The following is an 18,157-nucleotide window of genomic DNA, read 5'->3' on the forward strand; positions in this document are numbered from 1 at the left end:
TAAGGCCATTCGGCCCATCAAGTCTACCCCGTCATTCAATCACGGCTGATCTATCTGAAGAAGGGTTTCGGCCCGAAACGTCGCCTATTTCCTTCGCTCCATAGATGCTGCTGCACCCGCTGAGTTTCCCCAGCAATTTTGTGTACCTTCGATATTCCAGCATCTGCAGTTCCCTTTTGAACACGGCTGATCTATCTCTCCCTCCTAACCCCAATTCTCCTGTCTTATCCCCATAACCCCTGACACCCTAAAACAAAAATCTGTCCATCTCTGCCTTGCAAATATGCATTGGCTTGGCCTCAAAAACTCATTTCGGGAGTAACGTTTCTCCATAACGACGCCCCTATGTTTGGCTCGGAGCAGGCGCTGCCCCTGGTGCTGAAGGAATCAAAGCATTTGCAGAATGTCCCGCAGAAACCACCGAGTCAAGCAGTCGAAGTTTCTTCATCCAATCTCATATTACACATCAGGATAGACTATGTTCCCCCCTGTTATTTATGACAGATATGGGGTTTTTTTCTGCCCAATTTCAGTTTCCAAATCATTCTGTAGACAAAAACATCAAGTTAGTTTTATCGGCCAGGGCATATTTTTCTTCTCAGAATGAGCGACCAGTAAACACGTGGATATTGGTACAGCGTCTTCCCATGGTGTTCCGCCACCAACACTCTCAGTGGAGTCCGCGTGTTCCATGAGTTATATTGAACAAATACAACGATGCGGAGGCGACGTTTAAAGTTAATAGTCGCTGAAGGTTATCATTATCCGCCACATTTGGGAGAGGGAACATAGTCCAAAACAATATTTTTCCCACCTCGAGTTTTAACTCGAGTTCTCACATTGTGAAGCCGAAATGCGTTCACTTTTCTCCTGAGCTCCGGGTCAGGTAACCTGGCATTTGTAGTTTTCGTCATCCCCGAGGCTATTTACATCTCTGGCCCTGACAATACTAAGCAACTCAGTCAGTGGAAATGAGAAGGGAAGGGGAAATGAGAAGGGAAGGGAAAACATCATTGGCCCATGAGTAAAATGCTTGTACTGGGAAATAAAGAAGCTTTTCACTGAGTAAACATGGTCTGGTGATGAAACGAGAGGGAAACATTTCTCCCCTCTTGCTGTAACTTTCATTTGCCACCTTCATATTTCCAATACCACTGCCGAATTGGGAAGAATCTTGTTGCAGATGAGATCATCCAAATACGGTTATCTCCGCACCCCATGCCCACGAATCAGTTAATTAGCTTTCATCAGAGTACGTAGGAAATTCTAATTGGAAATTGTCTCCTTTCTGAGCCCACGCCGAGTGAGTGCCCCAATGTTTAATTTTAACCGGGTCATCCTGAACAGAAAATGTGGGGAATGGTTTCTCGCCTAGTTACGAACATTCTTGACAAATGCCTGGGCGGGCCTCAGGTTTCCAGCTCTGCCGCGAAGCCACTCACAATTTTCTTCATTATAATTGGAGAGGACACTGAACTGAGCCCAGCTGGGGAAAAGTTTCTTTCGCGATCAATAATCAATACACACACAAAAAGTGTCTACACGGATGATTTCCGGTCGAGGTCCAAGAAAATCTGAACTAAGAAATTCCGAGTCAGTAATTCCAGTCAAACTACCAGATGTAATGACAAGGAACTGCAGATGTTGGTTTCACCAAAGATAGACCGCATTAATTCAGCGGGTCAGGCAGCATCTCTGGAGGACATGGATAGGTGACGGTTCGAGTCATGACCCTATCCATGTTCTAGACCCAGATGCTACCAGACCCACGGAATTACTCCAGAACTTTGTGTCTTTCTCAGGTAAAGGCATGGGTGACTCTAGGAAGAATGCTGACTTTTTGATGGCTGGTGGAAGTAGATCGTCCTATCATCGCTGTGTTTTAAGAAAGTCTAGGGAGATCTACCCTCTGCCCGTGTCAAACGGCAGGCATCATACATCAGGTACCTGACGGGTATCTTTTTGTATTCCTTTCATTCATTTGCTCTATATCTCTCTACATCACAGTCTATATCTCTCGTTCCCCTTGAGACACTGCCTGTCCCGCTGAGTTACTCCAGCATTTTGTGTCTATCTTCACAACAGGGACGTGGTTGGTAACCGTCCACCAACTAACTGGTCTTTCCCTCCACAATATTCGAAGCCCAAAGTGCTAACAGTTTAATTCCACCCACGGCCTGGTTACATTTTGCTTTGGTGCAGTTGCGAGATCGGCTTGGACGACAAACTGTTGAATATACTGAAGGGCGGAGGCTGCTCCCCCCTCGTGAAGCCAACCCAACATCCAAAGCTTCTTAAAACTCCCCAGATTGCAACAGCCCCACTTCGCCCGGGCCGCTCCGTGATCCGGATAACTCATTTTGTCATGGTTCTCCTGAGATTTTAAAATTGTGTAACTTCGTTATAAAAAAAAATATTGTTGCTATCGCCAAGAACGACGAACTTTGGGTCTTCTGCCTCGCAGTTAATAGGTTGGAAACACAACTATTTTTAGCGCTAAAAGCGGATCCAAATTGAAATATCAATACCTTGGCACACACCGCGAACGTCACTGACACCCACACACCCCACCACAGATATAAAACTGAATTGACTGCAAGACGAAGACATTTCCAAGCCGCACAACAGTGAGCGCCACTCACTCAAGTTTGTTTTTGAGGCCAAGTGTGTGTGTGTGAGTATGAAGAAATTGTTGCCAACTGGTCACCAATTTTGTTTCATGTCTCTGTGAAATAATTCTCCTGGTTTTCTTTCCAGCAACACCATGCTGAAAGCGCAGGTTTTTACTTTGTGTCTCACCCTCTTCCTCGTGACTTTGGTCCATGCAATCCCCCTGGAGTCTAAGGATGCTTGGAAATCTTTGGAAAACCCAAGGAACAGGGAATTGGTAAGAGCTCAGTGTGAAGTTAGTTTTGTCAGCACAAAACACTTGGAGGCAGAAGTGTCAAGACATAGATTTTAAAAAAAGTTTCATTATAATATTTGGGGCCGGGGAAAATAATTGTTCTTGAATTGTTTGGAAGATAATGTTATTGTTCGCCAATTTAAAGATTTCGTTATGAATATCTATGATTCTCTATGTGGATTACAATGGATGTAAAGTATTATCTCGTTTCACACACACACACACACACACACACACACACACACACACACACACACACACACACACACACACACACACACACACACACACACACACACACACACACACACACACACACACACACACACACACACACACACACACACAGACAGACACAGACACACACACACACACACACACACACACACACACACACACACACACACACACACACACACACACAGACATACACAAACCGCGTTCAGTTTTATAGCTGCAAATAAATTGTCAGTTTGGACGATTTTGAAACTTGTCGCCTGATAAAGCGCCTCCCGTAAAACGAGAAAGGCTAGCTAGCTTGTCCAAGATGCTGGGAGCTGTAGATTTATTGATTGATCCTTTGTCCCTGTGGTATCATTTACCAGTCCAGCCGCTGTTGCTGTTCGTCTTACGCGACGGCGGAACTAGAAGCTTTTAAGTCTCAGATCTTTTATTGATAGTTATTGTGTCAGGAGCGTCGTGGTAGGCGGATGAGCGGTAGACTGGCTAAACATGCGAACATCACATACACCTAGCCTTGGTTGTAAGGACGTTGCTACTGGTGTCCTTTGCCTTCTGTGACCAGCCTCCTCTAACAACCGTACCATACACAGGTAGACAAAATTGCTGGAGAAACTCAGCGGGTGTCTGCACTGCTGCAGGTAATCGTAATGTGAACAGGATTTCATCATCTCATAATAAAACGAGAGCGTCTCAAGCCTAGTTCTCACAGGATGTGGTTGAAGTCACCGCGTTTCATTCCATTTCATCCTTTGACGGTGACAGGTTGCATTGAGACGCGTCCGATTTATCCGCATGCATTAATGTCATCGACCACTATTTCACACTTTGTCGGCAGTGCATGTTAATGGTCCTCTTCTCCCGCAGTTTTTCCGAACGCTTCAAGCTTATTTCTCTGGCCGAGGGCTTGACGTTGGCAAGTTCTCCACAGTTTTCAGAATGGACAACAAGAGACCATCATCGGCGGCGGCCTCCCACTACCCCAACCACATCACCTCTGCCTTCTCAGAATACGAAGGACAAAAAGATTCCTTTGCCGCTTTGTTGAAAGGATGACTACAGCGAGACCGAAAGCTGCCACGATGCTCTGAACACTCGCCTAGAATCAATAGCGATCAACTCGATGAAAGCTCTGTCCTTTTAGTGTTAAGTTCACAGTCCACTGTTTGTGTCGACTTTTACTTTTGTCGATGCCCTTTCCACTGAATCGCCTCCCGCATTTTTCATGTTTATGTTTAGATGGCATTTTGCTTTCACCTGAAACCTGTCATTCTCTTTCAATCTGTGATGCAAAGTTTGATCAACCTGGTATTTCACGGCAATGAGGGTCGGGTTTGGAATTGTCGTGAAATAAGCCAGGGTAAAATAAATTAATGTGTTAAATCATATGTGATTAGTGTTGTTCTTCCGCGCCGGCTATTGTATCTTGAACAAAACCAGGTGAAAAATGGTCGGTGGCAATTTTAATGATACCAAGACTTGTCGACATCATATCAGAAGTTCATACAAGTAGGTGAAGTGAGGGCTGGTGTCACAATGTTTTGCAGTTAAAAAAGAAAATGCCTCTGGATGGAAGAGTGGTAGCGGGAACGGGGTACTGATTTTGGATGATCAGCCATGATCATATTGAATGCCGGTGTTGGCTCGAAGGGCCGAATGACCTACTCCTGCGCCTATTTTCTATGTTTCTATATTCGATCCTGACTGTACGGAGTTTGTGCGTTCTCCCCGTGGCTTTTCACCAGGGGCTCCTGTTTCCTCCCACACTCCAAAGACTTACAGGTTTGTAACCCTCACGGTCCCTCAGATCCACATCAGCCGGTCTCCTCTCCATCCACAAGTCCAACCTCCGCAGTTTTGTGGACAGAGCCTTCTCCAGGGCAGCTCGCAGGCTCTGGAACTCCCTCCCCCAACTGATCCGCAATTCCGTGTCCCTCACCATCTTCCAGTCCCGCCTCAAGACCCATCTCTTCACCTCTGCCTATCCTTAGCCCCACGTCCCCCTCCCTTTTCATCTGTGCATTAATTGCCTCATATTGTGTTTTGTATTGAATTCTGTCTTTACTTTGTGTACTAGTCATGTCTCTACTATTTATTTCATTCCCCTTACATGTTTTTCCTCTACCTGCTAAATTTTTGTAAGGTGTCCTTAAGACTCTTGAAAGGCGCCCATAAATAAAATGTATTATTATTATTATAAGGTAATTGGCTTGGTATAAATGTAAATTGTCCCTGGTATAGCTGTGTCTCTCAACTAAAGCGGGTCTCAGAGTATGTATACAAAATTAGTCCCAAAGAAAGTCTTCGTGGTCTGAGGACGGGGCAGGGGGTGTATGTGCCATATTTAACTGAGAAAGTCAAGACGTATTTGATTATTTTTCAAGATGGTAACAGCCAACCTACAGATTTTTCAAATTTCTATTTTCTTTCTAAATTGGTTGAAATAGTGAGCCTTTTCAGGTTAAGTATTAAATGCTTTAAGAATGCCACTTACCACGCTGATATCTGTGGATAGGCATCTGTAATACAAGCCAGAGGTGATGAAAATACTCAGCAGATCGGGCAGCGCCTGTGGAGAGAGAAAAATACAGCAATTTAGGGCGCTGACCCTTTATTGAATGAAAGGTCAATTGACCTGAAACATCATTTATTTTTTTCTCTCACAGATGATGCCCAGCTTGCTGAGTGTTTCCAACACTTTTTGTTTTATTTCCGATTTCTGGCACCTACAGGTGTTTGTGTTTGGGTTCGGCCACAGTTGCCAGTCGTGGCTGTGACCCCTGATCTGATCCATTCAGCTTCTTGAACATTCGGTTTTATCCCACATCATTTTGGTTGCATGTCAGATAATTGTATCAAATAACTTCAACGCGGTGAGAATGTGACTGTGTTAATAAATGAGCTTCAATGACAGTGGCCATCCTGGCTGAGATTTGCAGGAAGTCTTCAGGAAGTCTGCTCTTTCCCTTTGTGTGCTTTTGGCTGTGTGTAGCTAAGAAAGCATCTGATGAAGAGTTGTTGCTCCAAAACAAACTACTGTGGATGTAGGAACCCTGAGATAGAAACAAAGAATCCTGCAAATGGTCAGGCAGCATCTGTGAAGGAAGGGTGTGCTTTCATAAGAACTAACAATGAGAAGCAAAACATCATTTCTAAGAGCAGTATCATTTTCCACAGATAAAGACACTGCCTATGATTCAAACTACTATTAGTTTGAATCAATGCAAAAACCAGGGGTCACGGGTGTCACACCTCAACCTACAGATTTCACAGCTTGTAGGAGAGTGATCAATAAAAAGGAAGAATTTAAATGTATGCAAACTGACTTTCCATGGTAGAAACATGGAATTTCAGATGGTGGTTTGCACAAAAGTAACTCAGTGGGTCAGGCAGCATCTCTGGAGAACATGGAGACGTGATGTTTTGGGTTGGGATCTTCTTCAAACAAAACGTTCTGAAGAAAGTCAGAAGGAGAAATTACTCCATGGTGTTACTACATGGTATTACTCTTGGAACATGAAGATCAAATCTAGCCTTCAGCTGCAATGGCATGTGAGGACATGGCCGATTGAAATGGAATTCAAAACATCATTGAGTGTTTATTGTAAAGTCAGAAATGGTTACCGTCATTTGAAATTACCCTTTTACATTTTGTACCATTAAATAACAAAACAGACTCCATTAGGGGCGTAGAGTGTAGATTTTGTTGCACCACAGGCATTTTGCCCAATAAAGGCCTGAAAGATGCAAGTTCCTATTGTGCCCTTTCCGGCAACTGGATGCAGTTCCAGTGACTTCAGGAATAGATTAAATTATGCAGAATATCCAGCAATTAATGTGATCCAGGGATTCGCTGGGGGCGACATGTTGGAGTAGTCGCACTTTTCCACGCTCTCGACCTGTTCACCTCCAACTTTTATTATAGCTCAGCCTAAGTTTTATAATTACCCATAAATATTTAAACACCATTGGCAGCACCTCTCCACGCCGTAAAGATGCCAGGCAGAGGAAAGAAAGAGGAGCAAAAGACGGAAGACCCGACGACCAGCACCGGCATGGCCACGCTAGCAGCCATGTTAACAGAGCACAAGGTATCGCTACTGGCAGAATTCAACGCAGCGTTCACCAAACTGGAAACGATGCTGGACAATATCCAGACCACAATTTTAGATCACCAACACCGTCTTTCGTCATTAGAGTCTTTTGCCGATACCACCAGCCAAGACATACGAGCTATAGCGACAATGCTAACTACGGTGACCAAAGAGAACGCCAAGCTAAAGTCTAAGCTTATCGGCCTGGAAGGCAGGAGTCGCCGAAATAACATAAGGATAGTCGGTCTCCCCGAGAACATCGAAGGACCCCAAACAACAGCTTTTTTCTCTCAACTCCTGCTCGAGACTCTTGGCGAACACACACTGGAATCAGCCCCGGAGCTAGACCGAGCCCACCGTACGGTAACAGCCAAGCCAAGCCCTGGTGAGAAACCCAGAGCAGTTGTGATCTGCTTCCATAGATACCAGACCCGCGAGTTGGTGGTGCATGAGGCTCGGAGGCAGAGGGGTAAGCTGAAGTACAAGGATATCCCAATCCACATTTTCGAAGACTACTGTCCCGAGATAGTTGAACAACGCTCCGCGTACCGAGATGTTATGAAGGAGCTGTACAACCTGGGTCTCAAACCCTCCCTTCATTATCCAGCCAAGCTGTTCATCATGGCCGGGGAAGGAAAGAGGGGACGACTAACATCTCCTGAGGACGCTCAGGATTTCATCTCATCTTACCGTCGACGCAGACCGGGACCCACAGACGACTGACTTCGCTCGGTACGTCTATAGTGGCACAGGGGTCCGGTTAATCTACGGTTACACTATGGACTAACTTTAGCTTGACTGCTCTTAGCAACTAGCCATTGCTAGCGCTCGGCCTTGCTGATTATACTAGACCCCTGTCTTGAAATCTATGAGGCTGGTAAGAATTCACCACGATTCGTGACTATCTTAAACCAACTTTTCCTTATAATGTTTATGTGTAATCATACTTGAAAGGTTCTTCACCTGCACATGCTATAAAATTGGGCTTAAGGGACCCACTTTGTGGTTCGTGATCTGGTCTCTGCCTTCTTGTTTTTAGCAGCTGCCTGCTAACGCTGCCAGCATTCGGCTAGTTTGTTTACACTAGTCTTCCTAGCGGACGGTCTGGGGCTGATAAGATATACCAATCTGCTCCTACAGCGTTTTTGTTTAACAATACTTAATTGATGTTCTTTTGCCCTGCGCTTTAATCCAAGAGCCCAGTTTGCAACTTGCTAACTTCTCTAATGCTAACTCTTTCTTTATACCTTGTCGATTTTAAGATATACTATGTAATACCAAAGGAAGCTATTCTTGCTCCACTTATACGTTGGCTTGCTTATTCAGTATCACCATTTTGTTAATTTGCTTTGTCTTATTATTATCATCATCATTACTACCAGTACCATTAGTGTTAGCAATGACATTGGTAGTGCAACTATTATGGCAATTATTTCAACTTAGTATTTATTTATTTATGTTTATTTTACTTTATTTCTACTTTCTATTTTTCAAATTATAATTATCATTGTTATTATTATTATTATTATTATTATTATTACTACACTCATTTCATTTTATGTTACTTTACTGACATTGAGCGATTTTGTTGCTTTGGGAGGTGGAAATATTGGGAGTTAAGATTGGATATCTCCATGCGGATACGAGGACAACGCACCTTGGTGCAATGGGCACTCAAGGTTCAGTTGGGACATGGGGGATCTCAGATCCGGGGACTCAGGTTTGAAAGATGGTTAAGTGATATGTGTCCCACTTGTTTGTTGTGTGTATACGTGTGTATGTATCTTTTTTTTTTTTTTAATCACTCCTTCTCCCCCCCCCACCCCCCACATCCCCACTCTCGGCAGCTGGTTTCGATGCGCTCTTCTGTTTCGACTTGCAGTATTACAGCGCTCTGCCCACTCGCTTGGATATACCTAAGTATGGCCAACACAAACGACACTCTTAGATTTGTCTCGTGGAACGTGAGGGGGGTGGGAAGTCCTACCAAGACTGACAGGATCTTGGCCCACTTGCAACAGCTCAAAGGCGATATATTTTTTATTCAAGAGACCCACCTTCGTAACAGAGAGGTAACACGGCTTAAGAGAGGCTGGATTAGCCACTTATTTCACTCGAAATTTAATGATAGGGCTAGAGGTACTGCTATCCTGATTCGTAAGAACGTTATGTTCGAACCACAGAAAACTGTGGAGGATCCTGCTGGCCGCTTTGTCATGGTGTCTGGCAAACTGCAAGACACACCTGTCATATTGGCCAGCATTTACGGTCCCAACTGGGATGACAGCTCATTTGTAACCAAATTTTTTACATCTCTCCCAAATATTGAAAATCACCACGTCATTGTGGGTGGAGATTTTAATCTGGTCCAAGACCCTATACTGGACAGATCTTCGAACAAAGCCTCTACTTTAACTAAATCAGGTAGGACTCTGCAAGCTTTTACCAAACAACTTGGGCTCACAGACCCATGGAGATTTACATTCCCCACGACTAAATTATTTTCATTTTTTTCCCACGTGCACCGTACCTATACCCGTATAGACTTCTTTCTCTTAGATAACAGACTGCTCTCCAAAATCAAATCCAGCGAGTATCATAGCATCGTAATATCAGATCACGCTGCAACCTCCCTCGATCTCCACTTTCGTAAACGAACTAACCCCTTTAAACAGTGGAGGTTCAACTCCTCATTATTAGCAGAGGCTCACTACATGCAATTCTTGCACTCCCAAATCACCTTATATTTTGAGCTGAATGACTCGCCGGACATAGCAAGAGGTATACTCTGGGAAGCTTCAAAAGCCTATATTAGGGGCCAACTTATCTCTTTTGTCTCCAACTTGAAAAGAACCGAGACGTCCCAAACGGCAGACCTGTTACAAAAAATAAAGGACATTGATGACAAATATGCATCTGACCCAGACTCTAACCTTTATAGAGAACGCCTTAGGTTACAAACAGACTTTGACCTCACGTCTACTAATAAAGCCAAGTTACGACTGCTTAAATCTAGGCAACACTTTTTTGAATCTGGGGATAAAGCTGGGAAGCTTTTGGCCCATCAGGCCAGAACCGAGGCGACTTCACGGCTAATTCCAGCCATTAGATCCAGCTTAGGGGAGATTCATACTGATCCTCTTAGAATTAATGAAGCATTTGCTAAATTCTACGCTGAGCTATACGTTTCCGATTGTCCCCCCACTGCAGGTGACATGCTCAGTAGTATGACGTTTCCCCGAATTGACGATGAAGCCACGAGAGACTTGGGTGGTCCCATAACTGTTGCTGAGGTCCAAGCAGCCATCACATCGCTGCAAAGCGGAAAGTCACCCGGCCCTGACGGCTTCACTGTAGAATATTACAAAGCTTTCTCTGCTCTCCTCGCACCAGTCCTGAGAGATATGTACAACGACGTTTTTACATCGTCGCCTACCGCCCACCTTGTTGTGGGCTACTATCTCCTTAATTCTTAAAAAGGAGAAAGATCCCCTGCTTTGTAGTAGCTATAGACCAATTTCACTCCTGAATGTGGACCTCAAAATCCTCTCTAAAGCCCTTGCGCTCCGTCTTCAACGAGTGATGCCCTCTATTATCTCGTTAGACCAAACAGGGTTCATACCAGGCCGACAGTTCCCACAATACTAGGCGTCTCCTTAACATCATCCATTCACCGAGTAGTGAGACCCCGGAGATAGTGGTCACCCTCGACGCCGAAAAAGCTTTCGACAGGGTCGAGTGGAGGTACCTATATGAGGCGATGGACAGGTTTGGCCTTGGTAACAGTTTTATTCTTTGGGTCAGTCTATTATACTCGTCCCCAGTGCCCTCAGTACAAACAAACGACACACTGTCGCCCCACTTCCCCCTTCAGAGAGGCACCAGGCAGGGTTGCCCGTTATCACCACTTCTGTTTGCTGTCGCGATAGAACCCTTGGCGGTCTGGTTACGCTCAGAGAAGGGCTTTAAAGGTATTACACAGTTCAACACAACTCATAAAGTCTCATTGTATGCGGATGACCTGCTCCTGTACATCCCAAACCCAGTCAGCTCTCTCCCTGTGATTACGAATATTTTAGAACGGTTTGGCGCGTATTCTGGTTATAAACTTAACTACCAAAAGAGTGAGCTATTACCGATTAACTCATTGGCTAAGCAGCTCCCTCGCTCTTTAACCTCATTCAAATGGGCAGAGGACGGGTTTCACTACCTCGGCGTCTTTATCACAACACCCTTATCTGATATGTTCCGCACAAACTTCCTGCCTCTGGTTGAGAAAGCTGAAAGAGATTTTGACCGCTGGTCAGTTTTACCGCTATCCCTCGTGGGCCGGATAAATCTGGTCAAAATGGTCGTCCTACACAAATTCCTGTATCTTTTCCAGCACGTCCCTATACTTATCACTAAATCTTTTTTTTTGATAAATTAGAAAGGACAATATCTAAATTTTTATGGGGTAACCAACCGGCTAGAATCCGAAAGGCGATACTGCAGTCTCCTAAGATTGACGGCGGTTTGGCACTTCCTGACTTTAGGCGATACTATTGGGCAGCTAACTTGCAAAAACTCCTGTATTGGATGAATGATGATTGTGACCACCTACCGGCCTGGGTACACATGGAAAAGGCGAGTTCACATCTCCCGTTGCGGTCTGTCCTGTGCTCCCAACTCCACCTTCCTATAACATCTGTGGGCGCAGGCCCAATTACGTCCCTCTCGCTCAAGATATGGAGTCAACTCAGGAAAAACTTCGGTTTACAAGGCCCTTCCATCTTGACCCCACTGCTTAAAAACCACATCTTTAAACCTTCAAGTACAGACCACGCATTCAAAACCTGGCATAGCAACGGTATCAGTAGTATCAAAAACCTATACAAGAATGGCATCTTTTCGTCTTTTGCGGAGCTCTCGTCCAACTATAGCCTCCCAAACTTCCACCTTTTTCGTTTTTTCCAGATTAGGGATTTTGTGAAGAAGACATTCCCCCATTTCCCAAATCGCCCCCCTGAAACCCTGACCGATACCATCTTAGCTCTAAATCCCAACTGGAAGAAATGCATCTCTGTTTTGTATAACTTGTTAGGGTCGGTTATATTGAAACCTCATACCTCATTAAAAGCTGCGTGGGAGGGTGAGCTGAATACGAAACTAACAGACCAGCAATGGGACTCTGCCTTGGATTTGATCCATTCTTCCTCCATATGTGCCCATCATGGCCTAATCCAATGCAAAGTCCTTCACAAAGTCCACTACACAAATGCAAGATTATCTAGAATTTACCCCGCTGTTAGGGACACCTGCAACAGATGTAATCAATCCTCTGCCAATCATAGCCATATGTTTTGGTCTTGCCCTAAGCTAGCAGCCTTTTGGAGGAGTGCTTTCGAGTTGATAAGCAGAGCCTCCGGCCAGACTATTCCTCCAAACCCACTGTCAGCCATTTTCGGTACCCCTCCCAACACCAACCTCTCTGTTGCGGTGAAACGGGTTCTAGCTTTTACAACCTTGTTAGCCCGGAGACTGATCTTGCTTAACTGGAGGCTCACCTGTCCCCCGACACATGCCCGCTGGATTAAGGAGGTGCTTTACAATTTAAAGCTTGAAAAACTTAGGTTCTCTCTCAAAGGCTCTACCAAGACATTCCTAGATACATGGAACCCTTTCCTGGAACTTGTTAACTCTCTCAACTTGTCCCCGGACTCGGAAGAGGACTGAGTGCTCTCCGCCATTGTTCTGCTCTACTGCAGCTGCTCTCCCCTTAACCCCCCCCCCTCCCCACACTTATTTATTTAATTACTTACTTATTTACTGTTATTAGTGACCCCCTTTTTTTTTTTTTTTTTAGTACTTTTTGTTTTGTTTATCTTACCATATTTGTGTGGATGTGTATGTATGTGAGTGTTGTTTGTCCCCGTTTGGTTCCGACCTGATTCGGGTGGGTTGAAGGTGGGTAAGGGTAAGGGCTTTGAGGGTCGTTTACATACTGTTGCACAATTATGCCTTGACTGTCACTGTCTGTTATCATTGTATGTATGCAAATTGCTGTGAAATTCAAATAAAAAGATTTAAATCAATGTGATCCAAATGGTCATGAAGGGGCTAGTGCTCCACACAAGGCTTCTCCTAGCCTTCTTCTCCAATCCTATCACAAGGACCAATCTTTTCTCCGTCATATGTCTAGCAACCATCTAAATATACCATACAATTAGATAAAATGTTCTGATTCAAAGCATTTTTTATTTAACAGATGTCTGGAATACTGTATCAGTGTAAATACTGATTGTGTAAAAGCTGCATTTCAACCAAAACAATTTTGACATTTCATCAGATAAATAAATCCTATTTTATCCTGCTTGTGGAGGTCATATCTCACCGTATGACGGGCTAGTACTGAATATTTTCCTTGTAACCAATATCAATTGAGTTTTCACCAAATGGCAAAACCTGGACAATAACAATGGAATTTACCAATTAAGTGAAAACAGTTCTCATTTAATATAATTGGCACAGTACAGACTTCCTCAATGAATGCAAGAAGAGAGTTTTGGTACTTTGAATATTTGTTTAGTTTATGTATTATTATCTGATACAAACAACAGTTAAGAATGCAATACCTGTTATGAAAGATTGGAGCGTGCTCTGGTAGCAGGGAACTATTGCCAGGACGTAGAAATGATGCTAAGTATTGAAGATAGAGATTCAAGAATGCTCTGAAAGATACACGGGATGCCAGGAAATCTGGAGTTTATTCGAAAGTAACAACAAGTCTTGCAGGGCTCAGAGATCTTGGCTAGACTGCACTCCAAAATATAGGAAATACTGGAAACACTTTGGTGACAATGGTGTAGCAGTTGCTTTACAATGCTGGAGACGAGACCTGGGTTTAATCCTGACTTTAAGTGCTGCCTGTGCTCTGGTTTCCTCCCACATTTCAAAGAACGTGTGGGTTAGTAGGTTAATTGGCAGTTGTATAATTGCCTGTACAAGGTGGAGAAACATCAAGATTGTCTTTCTGGCATCAGCAGTTAGTGATGAATAGATATAGAGAGGTTACTCAGCCAGAGGGATTGGACCAGATGGGGCAGACATTCAGGAGACAGGTAAATGGTGCCAGTCTCAGGTGAAGACTCCTGACCAAAGAGTTGGACACAGAGGCAGATGAAGAGTTCAACTTCATTTCAGTCTCAGTAGCTGGTAGAGGGGCAAAGCTGAGGCCTCCTGGATGGCACAGTGCTGTGGCGGTAGACTTGCTGTCTTACAGCGCCAGAGTCCCAGGTTCAATCCTGGCTATGGGTGCTGTCTGTATGGAGTTTGTGCGTTCTCCCTGTGACCACGTGGGTTTTCTCTGAGTGCTCCGGTTTCTTCCCGTATTCTAAGACGTGCAGGATGATAGGTTAATTAGATATTGAAACTTGTTAATTGGCTTCTGTAAATTTTGTCCCAAGTGCGTAGGATAGAACTGGTGTAGGGTGGTCGATGATCGCCGTGGACCCAATGGGCTGAAGGGTCTGTTTCCATGCTGCATCTATAAACTAAACTAAAGGATGGTGATCCTTAAAGGGGTAATCATTCAGGATCTTAAATGGGGAGCAGAGGTAAAAACACAGCACGGGAAAAAATGGGGGAAGTGATTGGGAAGTGAAGGAGAAAGATCCAGAGGTGTTTTGGTGATCAAGAGTGGATGAAATCTGTGATCTTTGACACCTGAAAGAAAGGGAAAAGGTAACCTGTGGCAGGACTGAATGTGACAAAGAACAAAGTAGACCTGCAGGTACACAAAATTGCTGGAGAAACTCAGCGGGTGCAGCAGCACCTATGGAGCGAAGGAAATAGGCGACGTTTCGGGCCGAAACCCTTCTTCAGACTGAGGTAGAACAAAGTAGAACTGCATGTCTCCAACAACATTGTGATTGAGTCCGTGTTCTTGCAGGGGTCAAGAGCACACATTTGCCAATGTATAGCATTAAGCATGGATCTCGGGGATACAATGAGCAGTGATGGATTATACCTATGATCCTGAATGGCAACGTGTGGAATTTCAGTTGGAATCCACATGGGATGAATTTGATCTTTCTCCCCCTTCACATTTGCTGAGGAAAGACATGCAACTGCCCCCAATTCTGATGAAGGGTCTTTGATCTTCAATGTAATTGTACTGTTCAGAGAAGAGGGGGAATCCTCCAGTGCCCTGTCCTTGTTGACTTGGCAATATATTCAATTACTACTTATGGGCACTTGTTGGATGTAGATTGGATCCTCATTTCTATCAACTGTGATTACATTTCAAATATCTAATTAATGGTAAGGTCCTTTTTGATGTCTTCAGTTTGGTAAAGAATTCTATAACTATGTCATTTCATCCCCCCCCCCCCCCCCCCCCCCCCCCCCCCCCGCATCTCTGGACTGTTAGGGACAGGCACAAACCTCGACCCAAATAGTAAAAAACAAATGTAGCTTAGAGATACAGTACGGAAGCAGGCCCTTCGGCCCACCGAGTCCATGCTGACCATTGATCTCCCTCGTCTGAAGAAGGGTCTCAACCCAAAACGCCCATTCCTTCTCTCCAGAGATGCTGCCTCACCCGCTGAGTTACTCCTGCATTTTGTGTCTATCTTAGGTGTAAACCAGCATCTGCAGTTCCTTCACACATATGTTCTATGTTGTCTCACTTTCCAATCCATTCCCAATATTTGGGACAGGTTTCAATGGCCAATTAACCTGTACCAACCTGCACGTTTTATGGGATGTGGGAGGAAACTGGAGCACTCCAAGGAAACTCACACGGCCGCAGGGAGAACATGCAAACTCCACACAGACAGCACCCAAAGTCAGAATTGAACCCAGGTCTCTGGCGCTGTGAGGCAGCAACTCTACCAGTTGCACCACTGTGCCACCATACAAACAAAAGAATGAATGGTACAAATGTCTTTATTCCACCCACAAATTTCGGTACTCTGTTCACAGGTTGTGAAGCACAAATTACTTCATTAGTTCTCACATTTAACATTTACACTTTAAGTTAATTAATTTTGAACAGAAGGCACAATGAATTATATTTAAAAAAACATCAATGTGGATATTTTAAAGCAGCTAAACAACAATTACAGTTTAAGTTCACTAATTTTGAACAAAAGGCACCGTGAATTATATCAAAAATTACATAAATGTGGATTTCCTTAAGCAGCTAAACAACTATCACAAGATTATTTTGCACATTTCTCTTGGCAATTACACTTTATAATGAACCGTGCAGCGAACACTGGGGGGTTTGCACTTTGCAGGAGTGGACGTACCTGGGGTACTGGGGGGGGGGAATCACTTGGTGGTGGAGGAGGAGCAGGTGGAGGAGCAGGAGCAGCAGGAGGAGGAGGAGGAGCAGGAGGTGGAGGTGGAGGAGGAGGAGGAGGAGGAGGAGGTGCAGGTGGAGGAGGAGGAGCAGGTGGAGGAGGAGCAGGAGGTGGAGGTGGAGGAGGAGGAGGAGGAGGAGGAGGTGGTGGAGGTGGAGGTGGAGGAGGAGGAGGAGCAGGAGGTGGAGGTGGAGGAGGAGGAGGAGGAGGAGCAGGAGGTGGAGGAGGAGTAGGAGGAGCAGGAGGAGGAGGAGGAGCAGGAGGAGCAGGAGGTGGAGGTGGAGGAGCAGGAGGAGGAGGAGGAGGGGGAGGAGGAGCAGGAGGTGGAGGAGGAGGAGGAGGGGGAGGAGCAGCAGCGGCAGCGGCAGCGGAACCAGATCTGGGGCAGATTTTTCCACCGCGCCGAGTGACAGCAGCAGCGACGGACCCACAAGCTCGTCCGCCCCGTAAACATTCCCCGCCGGCCCGGCCCGGCCCGGCCCCAACATGTCGGGATTCAGCCCAGAGCTCATCGACTACCTGGAGGGGAAAATCTCCTTCGAGGAGTTCGAGCGGCTGCGGGAGGAGAGGAAAGCGCGGGAGAGGGTGAGGAGGAGGGGGGGGGGGAGGGGGAGAGGGGGAGGGAGAGAGGAGGGTAGGGAGAGAGGGAGGAAGGAGGGATGGTGAGGGAGAGACAGAGGAAGGGAGAGGGGATGAGGGAGTGGAGAGGAAGTGGGGGAAGCTGAGGGAGGGAGAGGTTGAGGGGGGAGAGAGGGAGAAAGGGAGGGGAGAGAGAAGAGAGGAAGAGCCTCTCCACCACATCCACTTCACCTCCTTCACCATCCCCCTCACCCTCTTTCCCTCACCTGCACCTCCCTCTCTTGAAGAGGAGGGTGTGGGTAGGGAGAAGGTGAGAGGGAGGTGCAGGTGAGGGAAAGAGGGTGAGAGAGGAGGTGAAGTGGATGTGGTGGAGAGGGTGAGGCAGAGGGCGAGGGGCGATCGCCATGAACCCCTGGTGGCATCTCTCCCCCCCCCCACCATCGATAGCCCACTTTCTGTATCCATTCAAGGGAGCTGAGCCACCATCGACAGACACAAAAAGCTGTCGTAGCTCAGCGAGTCAGGTAGCATCTCTGGAGTGAAGGAATAGGCTGCGTTATGGGTCAAGACCCTTCAGACTGAGAGTCAAGTTATAGATGTAGATTATAGATGTGGATGGTACTTAGGAGAAATGAATGGAAGATATGCAAAAGTCAATGATTATCAGGGGTCTGAAGAAAGGTCTCGGTTTAAAACGCAAGGGTCTCGACTCAATGGGGTGGATGTGTAATTCATGTCAAAGCTCAGATGTTCCTGCTCTGTGCTCCCTGCAGAAGCAAAATCTCTGGCCCTGAGAGGGTGTGCATGGCAGGTACACTTGTACAAAGTGTGCATATGTTGCCCCTCTGGTATGTACATGTACACATTCTTCACATTTGTCCTCCTCACCTAGTCAAACTATGAATCCAGCAGATTGATAAAGGAAAAGGCAAAACATCTTGTCTCTGGCAGATGTATTTGCATAGTACATTGGCAAGGTGCATAAACTTGCC

At 45.5% G+C, this 18,157-nt stretch overlaps 1 protein-coding gene across 1 annotated transcript in view; it reads left to right on the plus strand.

The window, feature by feature from the left end:
- Window positions 1-16,929: 16,929 nt before the first annotated feature.
- gtf3c3 (general transcription factor IIIC subunit 3) overlaps window positions 16,930-18,157 on the plus strand; it is a 51,903-nt gene continuing 50,675 nt past the window's right edge. The window contains exons 1-2 of the mRNA XM_033023728.1: window positions 16,930-17,033; window positions 17,071-17,171. Of these exons, the coding sequence (XP_032879619.1) occupies window positions 17,073-17,171 (99 nt within the window). The 5' untranslated portion in view covers window positions 16,930-17,033; window positions 17,071-17,072. The remainder of the gene's footprint in view (window positions 17,034-17,070; window positions 17,172-18,157) is intronic.

Source organism: Amblyraja radiata, chromosome 7 (genome assembly GCF_010909765.2).
Source record: "Amblyraja radiata isolate CabotCenter1 chromosome 7, sAmbRad1.1.pri, whole genome shotgun sequence".
In the NCBI taxonomy this organism is placed as follows: domain Eukaryota; kingdom Metazoa; phylum Chordata; class Chondrichthyes; order Rajiformes; family Rajidae; genus Amblyraja; species Amblyraja radiata.